The sequence below is a fragment of the Cystoisospora suis genome (genome assembly GCF_002600585.1).
Source record: "Cystoisospora suis strain Wien I chromosome Unknown contig_1175, whole genome shotgun sequence".
In the NCBI taxonomy this organism is placed as follows: Eukaryota; Apicomplexa; class Conoidasida; order Eucoccidiorida; family Sarcocystidae; genus Cystoisospora; species Cystoisospora suis.
This window is the reverse complement of record NW_027153976.1, coordinates 1-11,594: the sequence shown is the minus strand read 5'-3', so window position 1 is coordinate 11,594 and position 11,594 is coordinate 1. Positions and strand designations below refer to the sequence as shown.

The following is an 11,594-nucleotide window of genomic DNA, read 5'->3' as shown; positions in this document are numbered from 1 at the left end:
TGCGGCCGCGGCGGCAGCACAGGTATGACTGACTTCTGCGGATGGCGTTGTTCTTTGGCTCGCTCCCTCTTCGTAGCAGCTTTCTGTTCGTGCACACTAATTTACACAAAACCCTCTACGGGCCTTGTCCGCCGTCTGCTCGGCGAACGTGGCGTTGGAGCAAAGTCAGCGTGCACGCGGGCTCTGCCAGGCGAACAGTAAGTCATTCGTTCTTCTCTTACTAACGCATTGACTAAAAACTCGCCTGGACCTTACTAATCTCCAAGCGACAGTAAGCTACCTCCCCAGGCATCACCCGGGGAAGAGGAAACGCCCACTCCGACCACACACTCGTCCGACCAGGGTGTGGCAGGTTGCGGCAGTACAGCGAAGGTCGCAAAAGCGGAAAACAAGAGCTCGGTACAGTAACACGGGGCGAAAGGTAGAACGCACTCGCACAGGATGCCGCACTGAGCTAGACAAATCAGCAGGATACTCGCAGAGCGAGGAAAAGGGAATCACGAGAACGCCAGCCAGCCAGCTGACTGAGTATGCGCAGCCCTTGGAGTGACTGTCTTCAAAAAGCGTACGAGTCCGTCCCCCCCCCTAACCCCGGCGAGCGCGCACGCGATTCCACTCCAATGTTTCAGTCCATTCATTTATTCAGTTGCGCTCAACGCAGGTACAAGAATCGTTACAAGGCCCGAAATCTTGGCGCCTCGCAAAAATTTGCCCTGGAAGCAACAAGAACCAAGAAGAAAAAAAAAAGTGAAAGGCAGTCGGGCTGAGAGGGGTGTTTCCTTCTGCGAACAAGGCTGAAAAAAAGAGAGCGGCCACGACTTCTGGATGGGGACCGAGGTGACTCGTGAGTGCGTAAGGTACTCATTCCCCTCGCAAGGAACGAAAAGACGAGGCTCAAGTCAAAAGTTAAGGCAAATCCAAATTAGAAGCAGAGGCAAGACAAACGTCCAGGTGGAGATGAAGGGGAAGAGGGAATCCGCCATCACGTATGCATGGAGCCAACCTAGGAATCGTCCTGTGTATTCACCCCCGGCATACAGCCGCCAGTTTGGTTTCATTGATGTTGATCTGCGCGTTTTTCAATCCAGCATGGTCACTGCTCGTGTACCGAGGGTGACGTTTCACGTATGCGCGAGGCCGAACTTTCCTACCGTGTTCCAGCGTAGACGTTGATCTTTCACGACCTTCCAATTTTTGAGAGTGCAGTACTAACCGCTGCAGTCCAGTGACTCCGGAGTGACACGGAACCAAAGTAACGTGTCTGGTAGAGAAAGGTACGGGTTTCCGTCACTTCAGATAGAGACTCTCGGACGAAGGGGGCCCCGTCGCCACTTCCCAGCTTGCTGCCTACGACTCTCCGACACCAGGAGAGTCCCGGTGCACGCGGAACCAGTTCCGCCACCCAGTGGGGTCACTCAGCGCAGGACAGTCCGGAAAACGCGCACGGCCCATCAAGAGTAACGCTGGAGACTGTTTGCCTGCAGGGCCGCTACCTGTGCTGTCCTAGCTTAATCCGGGGCTTCTTCAAACTCGGCGCGAGCTGCGAGCGATTCTGGTGGCGGCCATATCAGCCCCTGCTAGGACTCTCTGGTGTGGCTGCCACCAGAACCGGCAAAACGCGTGCAGTATGAAGAAGATACCACCGGGAGCCACCGACTGTCCGAGAGCGACGCTTCTAACGCCAGCACGTAGAACCACCTGAGCGTGCTTGAGCTCGTTGTGCCGGTGTCAGAGTGTCTGTCCTTCAAAGGCAATACGACGAACCGAATCCCGTACAGCAATCCAGTCCACTAGCGAACCTGATGAGCTGCCATCTATAGCGCTACAACAGCAAGCACATGCATGAAACGTGAAGCGCCCCCCCCATACACCCAATAATATCAAGGTACGGCGGGGTACGCGGAGCTCCTCTCGCTAGGCGAACACGAGGGAACGACAGATATGAACAAGCCGAAGCTAAGAAACTATCGAAAGCTATCTGTAGATTGGTGGACGCCCGCCCGATTTCCCGCACGTGCTCCCTGTGACATATAGAGATGAGCTGTCCCCTGCGTCAAAACCGTTTGCCTATTGGCCATGCTCCAGATGCTCGCTGCACGTCTAAGGCGCCGAGTCATGTGGCGCGGTATAAGANNTCTTATACCGCGCCACATGACTCCGCCTGCGGCAAACCCTGCGAGGAGTCTCCTCGTACCAAGTACGGATGACATCGTGAATTGGCCGACCAAAAAAAAAAAAAGCACAGCAGAACTGCATCCAAGGAAACCGGGCACAAGTCCGGCAAGTTGCGGACTCGCAAGGCTCCTTTATCAGGCGTGCGCTTACACTGGGCTCACGAGCACAAGCGTTTCATGAGAAAATGGACTAGCGCCTTCCGACATCTGGAACAATACAAAAACAAAAGCTCTGCGACAGAACACGGTCGTGTGAAGTGCCGATAGCACTCCACGCGGACGTGGACGTTGTAGTATCAGTATAAAAACCGGCTCGCTTCTCTTTAGAGAGCGGCGCCCTTACATAAAGCCTAGTCGCCGCCGCAGGCTTCCACGCAGTCGAGAATCGCCCAAGGTATCCGACAGCGCTGGCAGTCAACGCTCCGTTTCAACAACAGTCGCACGCGAGAACCTCTATGCGTTCACTACAGCGTTTCCGTGGGCTGCGCAGCTGCTGCACAACAGTCGGATAGGACAAATTGCCCGTCTTGCCTGTTCACAACAGCCTAGGACTCCAAACATACATTCACACGTGTACACCCGAATTGCTATGTATACGTATGCAGAGACAGATAGAGAGGCAAAAGGAGAGTGACCCCTTCCTCCCCCCACAAGTCTGCGAGCGCCCTTGTCTCCGATTTCACTCCGTCTTTTAGAAGCCCGCATGACGGGTACTCATCCAACGCGGCGCATCTCACTATAATGAATCACCCCCCTACACTCTATCTTTTGAAGCAAGTCTCAGAAACTGACCTATGCTTGGCGAAGCTGCATTAACGCCTGTCATGGAGCTCGATCTTTGTTCGTCTTGGGGCACTTCTGAGAGCCGTACAGACTGAGAACCTGATGAAAAAAAGTACAAGACCAAGCCAGCACTGTCGCAAGAAACACGAGGACAGACCGTCAGCCGGAGCACTGCGCACGTATATAGAACTACGTACATATATATGTATTTGGAACTAAGCGAGAACATGCAAGGCACAGACCCCAGATCTGTGGAAACACTACCGTAATCGGCAAGCAACGGCTCTTCGCAGCCGCCCAAACAGTGGCCGGTTTTTCTACAGTCACGAGCCCGCCTACCTTGCTCATCAGAACCTCGAACCGCTCCAAATCAGAGCTGTGAGCAAGCGATACAAGCGGAGCGAGCTCGCAGTACGGGGCCATCAAAACTCCTGCTCCTTTATAACTGCCTCCACGCGAGTCCTCCGCAGCAACCCCTGTAGCCCCCGGGCCGCGCCTCCCACGTAGCAGCTGGGAGGCCTCTTCTCGGCCCCAGCACAAGTGCCCCGGCTTGCTGTCGTAACCTGAATCCCCCTGCACGCCATCAGAGCCGGGGCCGCCACCCGTTCGACCACTGGTAGACACGCACTCCGGAGGAGCCACCGACGAGGAAATCGAGTGCCCTGACCCCTGCGCTGGCCATGTCGGACGAGAAAACAGTCCAAAGGCGCACGAAGCTGGAGGGGACGTACCAGGGCGTTCCGCCGGCCGCCGCTGCTCCCGTCCGTCCATTCTTGCCCCTGCTACATCTGAATCACTATCGCTGTTTGGCGCTCCACTCGAAGCTTGACTCGGACAATACCACCCGCAGGAACTAGCCGGTCGACAACCAGTCTGGACTGGCCTGACTGTTTCGCTCTCCAGGGCTTTTGTGGTCCTGCAAGAACGCTGCGCGTCCCCGCCTACGCCGTCAGCAGACAATCTTGTCGCAGGCGGACACGCGCAGCTTCGGCACGCCTGCTCGTGGTGAAGACCGACAAAATCGTCGTCTTCTTCGTCGTGCAGTCCTCGTTTTAGGAAAGAAGGTGTGAACCGTGGCGGCCCCAGGACGGCCCTCGGCTGCGACATACCAGGCAACGAGCCACCTTCATAGCCTCTACAGTTCCCCGCAGCTCGCGGATCGGTCTTGATCCCGGACTCACCCGCCATACCGGGACCAGCTGCACCCCTGCTGAGCACCTGATGCTGTTGTGCGTCGCGTTCTATGAGAAAAAAGTCCCGTCCAAATCCGTCTTTTGCGCCGGTGCTGAAGCTGATCTCGAGGCGGTAAGGAGAGGACGATACGTCAGAATTCCGAGAACTCTGCTGGGCGGGGGGGGACGCAGCGACAGTTGGTTGCCGTCCGACAGCGGTCTTTTCATGCTTGGCAGGAGAGCTGTAGCGACTGTCCGCTGTACCAGATTTTTCCGGTTGGCCGCGGTCGCGCTTTCTCTCCCAGACACGGAAGACGATGTGTGAGAGGTAGTGCAGGTCACACGTGCCCAACGCTTCCTCCTAACAGAACCACAACAGAAATGCCAGGGAATATTCCTGGTTACGCTTTCAAGTGTGCGGAAAAGCGCTTCCGAAGCTTACCGCTGGACAGAGGCAGACACAGAGGAGCCGCAGTCACCCGCTCACGGGAGCCTGGCCTGATGCACAGGCACACGCGGGCGGCTGGATGCATATTCACAAACTGCACATATTCCGTTGCGTACCCTTCTACGAGTGTGGCTTTGGGAGGGAAAACGTTCCAACTCGAAAAGCCTGAAAGTGACCGGTGGCATCAACGGCCTCGCACCGAGGACCACCGCACTACGATTTTGCCACACAGTCTTACGTCCACGTCAGAATCCAACAGGGGCTCCGAGCACGCGGAGCCGATGGTCCCGCCTCTTTCTGAGCCCTCGCTGTCCGTCTTCTGCACGGTCCTGTCCCTGTTGGCTGCGGAGCCCTCCCGTGATTGATTCTGATCCGGTCCGCACACCACTTCGTAGCTAAAGAGCAAAATATTCAAAAGTGCTTGAACGTGGCTCGCGCTCGTCACGTAGTATCGGCTTCGCACGATACGCCAAGGAGAGCGTATGCCAAACATTCGGGCCTCTTCTTCCTTCAGCCGAATCTGGGCTGTCATCTGAGAGCCGAACAAGCAAGCAAATCACGCTGTGTCGGCTATGAGCCTGCTGCCTAGCCCACGGCGCACAAAGCAGACCACTACCCCGTGACACGCCCAGCCTCAGGCACGGACCGTTCCAGAATGAGCCCGCGAGCGCCAACTGCAAATCTAGTGAGGACTCGCTTGGCTGAACTCCGGCTACGCAGTGCAGTGGCAGAGAATCCAGGCAAAAACGTAGGACATCTAAATACTTTCTCTCTTGCTCAGACCGGAAGAACAACAAAGCAGACGTTTTACTTCGTGCTCGTGCGGATCGTCGTCTTCGTGTTCCTCATGGTCTTCTTCGTCATCTCTTTCATTCTCATCGGCTGCGTGTCTACCCTGCTGCTCGTTTCCCTTCGTCTCCCCGCCTTTATCTTCAAGCCTCTCTCCAGCATTCCCCGGCTGGAGATCCGTTTTGCTGCCACCGTCGACGCCCGTGGTTTCCCGCCTCTTCTCGTGGAGTGCCTTTATTTCCACTTCTTCTGAAGTCCCTTGCCTACCATCTTGATCACTCTGCCTCTCCGGAGTAGAACACGATTCAGCGTTCCGGTCCCTTAGACCTAGTAGTCTCGGGCTGATTTCTGCAATAGTCATACCGTCAGTCGGGGAGCACTGTTCAGTCGATTCCGGAGCCCTGCACTGCTGCGCCTGTGGATGCGATGTGGCCTTCTCCTCACGCTTTTCCCTCTTCTTTCCTTTCCACTGATGCGCCCATAACTCATGGCTGTTGATCACCACCTTCTCAGCTGGATCTGCCTTCGAGCCCTTCAAGACGGCAGTAGCTGAATCGCCTGGCGGCGTCCTCCCCAGAGACCCGGTTGCTCCGATCCTCTCAACAGAGCCTAGTACTCCACATAACCCCGCAGCAGTGGGACTCTGCGCTACGGGGCCTGACGACCCGACAGTCCCTGAACCGGCACTACCCATCAAGTTACCCCCTCCTTTTTCTAATTGACTTCCTCCTGTAGAACCTGAGACAGCTGCAATACTGCAGACACTCCCACCCCCAGCCACAGCCGACTTCGAACTGATCCGAGAGCTGCTGGCCCGGCTGCTGCTTCCGCAATAGCCGAACGCGGCTCGGCCCTTTGCAGCACTACTGCTCGCATTGCTTCCTGTACTCCTTCCCCTCGCGCTACTGATGCCTCTGGCTGCACTTCTCCCGGAACTACAGCACGAGGCGCTACTCGAACTCCTAATCATCCGACCACCAAGAACCGCGGCAGCCGGGACAGAGGAGGACGCCAGACCCGCCGTAGGCCCAGTAGACGGCACCTCGGAAGACGGCGAACCCACGCGGCTGTCAACAGTGGTGCACGGCAATGTGTCCATGGCACGTTCAGGAAACGGAGAGGCAGATGGCGGCGCAGTAAGGGACGCTCTCAGGCAAGCGCGGGCGGTACTCGCTGTAAGTTCGCTGACCGGAGGTGATCTGTCGAGGTCTCGGCTTCCTTTCCAGGCTGGGTCGGGGCGATATATCGAAGAAGCGGAGACACCTACAAAACGCCAAAAACAGTGTTCACGTTAGAATACGGCTTCGAGCCACAGGCTCCAGGCGCAGCTCGCACTTTGCCAGGTGCACCAGCCACCTATAGTAGATCACCAGCTCAGCTACAAAAGGCAGGCAACTTCCGTTCGTGTCCGTTTCCTACAGGACAGCAGTTGGGGCTGCCAGCCATGTGAGCGTCCAACGGAGCATCCACTGGCACGTGACGCCGGTATGTTTCCGGAAAAGCCAGGACGCGTCCTGCACCATCACCCGCTTGCCAATGCGAGCAGCGCAACGCAAGCGCACCTGGCCTGTACTGGTTTGGAGACGCTCACTTGGCCTGGCAAGCCACCGACGTGCGACGCCGAAATATTCCTTAGTCGGCCGCTAAGCAAGGCGACCCCCGCCCCCGTTGCGCTTCAGCAGCCTCTTCCCTCTTTTACTTCCCTGGCGTACGTGATTCACCACGTACAGGTTGCCGGGAAAGAAAAACCCGCACTTTCTACATTCGAGAGCGCGACCTTTGCTGGTGGCTCGTAGATCACTAACCTGTGCCGTGAACCCCACACATCGCCTTCACAAGTTCCCCTAACGGCGCGGCAGCAGTCGGCGCTGCATCAGCCGCAGCTTCAGCGGCTGCAGCGGTCGCCGCATCCGCCGCAGCTTTGGCTGCCCTTGCAACAGCGGTAACTGCCGCCGCCGCAGCGGTGGCAAGAGCGGCAGCTGTCCTCGTCTCATCATCAGCACAACGTCTATTTTCTTGTCCCTCGATACTGAGGTGCCTATCCAGGCCAACACTCAGTGCAGCAGTGCCAGCATCCGCGAGTACTGCGGTTTCGGAGGACTCGGAGACCCGTGACTCTAGACCTGATCCTCCACTCGGATGCTCCTGTTTCCCAACATCGAGGCCGTCTTGGAGTGAAGACTCTGAAAATGCCGCGCCATTTCCAACCAGCTCACTCTCATCCGGCCCTCCTGGGCGCTGCGAGATTGGCGGGCCATCGGTACCGAGACTCGTATGCCCATTAACAGGTAAAAACCGTTCAGCCTGAGCTCCCGCCGTCTCCGGTGCTCCACCTGACGCCGGTGAAGGGGGGGCCGTGAGGGTTACTGGAAAAGTGCACTCGGACGACTGAACAGCCGGGCGCACAATGCGTACAACTGGCTCACTAAACTGCCGTCTCACGTGAGACACTGCCGCGGCAGACAGGGAAGAGCTAGAGTACCGGGAAACGTCAAGGGGGAGGCAAGCCCCTGTGGGCGGACGGGAAGAGGAGAAAAATTCTACACTGGCCGAAGGCTCTACAGGGACCAAAGAACCCGTTTGGGAAAAAGGAAGGGTCACGGGTGGTGACGACGCGGCGGGCGGCGGCGACAGGCGAGCGGCCGCCGCTGCTGCTGTCATGCTTTTGCCCCAATCGGTGAAAGCAGACGTCCTCTGGCTTTCGTTCAAAGGACGCCCGTGATCCTCGCTCCTAAAACACGCAAAAGCACTCGACAACGCAATGGCACGCTCCGCACCCGGCAAACGAGCCCTAGCTGAAGCACGGTCATCAATACCAGCAATATAGCAGGAAACAAAACTTGTATGGGTGAGCAGTACGGACGGGAGTGGACAATCCCGCCAGGCAAAATAGAAGGTGTTCCCCAGGAAGAGCTCATGCGCATGCGGACTTCACCGCGGGTTCCTGTGGACAGTGGAGAATGACGACTCGGCGACAGAACCAAACACTAATGTGTTTACCTGAAAAAGGTAACGTCCCTGACGATCTTTCTCACAAGTCGCCCAACAACCTGTGCAGCTATGCGAAGTTTCTGCGTTGCCGTGATGCCACTCTCAGAAGGACATGCGAACGCGTGTACTGGCAACAGGATCTTGTGCGCGTGGCTAGCAAGACTGAAGGCCTCCAGGCTCATGAGATACTGGTGGTGTATCAGCTCGTAGCGCAGCATGTCCATTACGTCCGCGATTTTGGAGGTGTCAAAAACGTTGGTCTTCGCGTCGAACCTGAAGGCCTCACACAAGCCGTCCGGAGCGCTGCGCGGGCGAATGCTGTATGTATGCGAATGTCCCATCTGCCGCCGCTAGCGCGCTGCTGTACGTGATCTGAGCCAGGAGTGTGCCATATTTCAACAGTTTGACACAAGACAGAAGACCCACCGCCGCAACGGCCAGTTAATCGCCTCCCTTCGCTGAAAACCTTGAGGTACGACTGGGGACCGAGGCCTTCAAGACCGGCGTGCTGTACTCCGTGTCACGCAGGCAAATGCCGGAAACTTCGATATCGTCGCGACGGCCCCCGATGTAGTACAGGGCGTCACAGCAGATTTCAAAATGAATGACCGCGCAAGCTCGCGGTGTTTCCTGGGCGCCGTCAGAATGACAAAACGCCGCATACTCACCATTCTTTTAGAAGCGTGTTCCACCTCTGCTTGACATTTGCAACCTTCTGGGTGAAGAAATTGCCAGCCACTTTGTCTCTTCCCGCGTGTGCAGCAGCTGGCGAAGAAGAACAACATGCCATGGACCTGGTAAAAGGAGGACTGCCGGCCACCGTAACAGATGAGTCCGACGACGAACTGTGACAATGACATGAGGAAGTTGGCAGAGGGAAAGCCGAGGGGGTGGTACTAAAAGACGGGCATACAGTGGGAGGCATAAACACAGAAGGGACATCCAATGACGAATCCCCAAGCGACGCCGGTAATGCCGCTGACTCGTAGTCTCGCTTCGACGGTGCCCTGCCGGGAGTGCCGCCGTTACAGTTCGCACAGCTGACTATGGCTCCGGCCTTCCTTTCCAGCAGAGGCGCCGGTAGTTCCAGGGCATCAAGAAATTTTCGGATAGAGCAATACACCTGCGAATCAAGAGCAGCACCGCGTGTGCTACAAGGTCGCAAGTCGCAGTCTCCAGTCCTGGAGGCCCGCAGGGTGTCCTGTTTAATCATAGCATTCGACGGGTATTATTTTGCTCCCGCGACCCCGTGTCTCACTTTGTCCCAAAGCGTCGCCCACATTACTCGACTATTGCGGTGTCCGATATGCTACCGGTTGCGAGCAATACTGCAGGCGACCTGTCTGCGCCTCCCTTCGGCTCGAAGTTCACATGCTGCGAGTCATACACCACCGCCAACAGCAGTTCTGTGGCAAAGAACCCCACCAGGCAAACGCCGAAGCGAATTCGCACGCTCACCCACCGTAGCTCATTTCCGTGGAGCTAAGAAAAGCTGTGCTCACATTGCCGAACCGTTAGAACGCAACTGCTTGAGTTGAAGACCGTAAAACTCACTGAGGAATGCAATGCGGCAGGCTCGCACTTCCTAGTCCTCAAACATTGATGCAAAATAACTGGAGTCCATGCCCAACGTACACAACGACACACGAGGAGTGAGACTGAAGCGATTTTTGACACGACGAAGACGGCGCTAGAATCAGGGTGGACTCACCTGATGCATGGCGGCCCAGGGGTTGTCAATCTCTTTGAGGCACGCGAGTTGTACGGGCTGTAGGGTGTATCGGAAAAGCGCGTCTACCAAATTCAGTTGCTCCTCTGACGCGTCGCGAAAAGATATATTCAAGTTCAGAAGCTCGTCTAGAACTTTTTTGCACTCCTGCATGACCGCAAACCGCATAAACTGGCTTCATTCGAGACCCGCGCCCCAGTGAATTCTGGAAAACGTACTCTCTTCGGTGGCACCCACGCACCGTGGTCGTTTTGTCCACAGTGCAGCGCGGTATATCAACCCTGATCCGCGGTGCGACCTTGCCCGGTCAAATCCCACCAGGTGTCACACAGGCACCACAGCCAGGCCTACTTTCCTCTCGGAGACCGGGACAGTGTCGTCCAGAAGCGCGTGGGCCTTGTTGTTACGGATAACCAAAGCAACAAGGATTGGGGTTAGTTCGCCTTCAAGGTCCAAGAAGCCCTTAGTGAAAGCTGCTGAGGTGACTTGGCATCTGGAAGTAGGACAAAAACAATATGGTCTAGCTGCCTGACCGGATCCCACGTGCGGATACAGCGCAGAAATCGTTTCTTTGATGACTTTTGTGGACACAGGAAGCTCCGCGTTCTGTGAGACGAGCTGACGAGACACCCCTCACGAAGGAAAAAAGTACTACTGGCTGTCAGACTGACAGTAGAATCCCCGCCAGCGAGTACCGAAGACAGCGGAAGCCACGGCTTAGACGAACTGACTGCACATCTGCGTGGTTCCAAGCTGTCCAGACTGTGGCCTGTGCATCTGCGACCACACAGACAATCCGTGAAGTGGCCAAGAAGCGCGGTCCTCACACACGACTCCACGCATGTGTAAGGCCTTCCGGGTAAAAGGTAACCGGCGAGATCGCGCCATCACTTGGCACATGAAACAATCTCGCGCTGCCGCAGGAGTCAGGACTCTGGACTGGTTTGAAAAAGCCTGCCGCGCACAAGACGAAGAAGTGGTCACGGCGCAGCAGCCATTGACTTCGACACACCAGAGCCGCCCCACTACTCACCTGCCTTCGTCGCTGGTGTATATCTTGAAGTCGTGCCGGAATGTGGAATGCAACCGAAGAAGTCCCGCACTGTCGCCTAAGGAGCACCAGGACACGCACGCGAGGAACTCAACACTTCCGCACAAGCCGACTTCAATTAAAGTGTTCATACGCACATATGCACAAGGCAGCATGGGTTAACTCGGTGTGCAAACACCGAGTCCACTGAGTGATTGAAAGGTCGCACCTGGATAGAGTTCGTATCGAAACTTCTTCCCCAAGTCTTCGGCCTGCTTCCTCCCAATGCCAGTCAGCTCACCCCCCCACTTGGCCACTACGACACAGCGCGTTACGCGGCCCGCAGGCCCGCCTGGCAAAGAGGCACCCTGCTGAGAAACGCCTCCTCCTCCTCCGTTCCCCTCGCTTCCGCCACCCACACTGACCAAACTCGGATTGCTTGTCGCCCCGGGTGGCGACGCGCCTGACAAATCGTACC

The 11,594-nt window shown here is 56.6% G+C and overlaps 2 protein-coding genes across 2 annotated transcripts; both read right to left on the bottom strand.

The window, feature by feature from the left end:
* Nucleotides 1–755: 755 nt before the first annotated feature.
* Nucleotides 756–1,144, bottom strand: CSUI_002796 (uncharacterized protein). The gene has a single exon (XM_068062995.1). The coding sequence runs from the start codon at nt 1,056–1,058 to the stop codon at nt 900–902; it is 159 nt and encodes a 52-aa protein (XP_067925027.1). The 5' UTR covers nt 1,059–1,144; the 3' UTR covers nt 756–899.
* Nucleotides 1,145–2,184: 1,040 nt separating this feature from the next.
* On the bottom strand, nt 2,185–11,563 carry CSUI_002795 (histidine acid phosphatase superfamily protein; the record flags this gene model as incomplete). The annotated part of the gene is made up of 12 exons (XM_068062994.1): nt 2,185–2,667; nt 2,967–3,056; nt 3,297–4,490; nt 4,816–5,109; nt 5,389–6,629; nt 7,172–8,097; nt 8,367–8,630; nt 9,026–9,480; nt 10,069–10,233; nt 10,438–10,579; nt 11,120–11,195; nt 11,346–11,563. Coding segments are annotated over 11 exons (5,034 nt in total), but the record flags the coding sequence as incomplete, so codon positions are not given.
* Between the last annotated feature and the right edge of the window lie 31 nt (nt 11,564–11,594).

Excerpts from the sequence above, each read along its gene's own strand:
- CSUI_002796 (XM_068062995.1), bottom strand. The coding sequence starts at position 1,058 with ATGAAACCAAACTGGCGGCTGTATGCCGGGGGTGAATACACAGGACGA.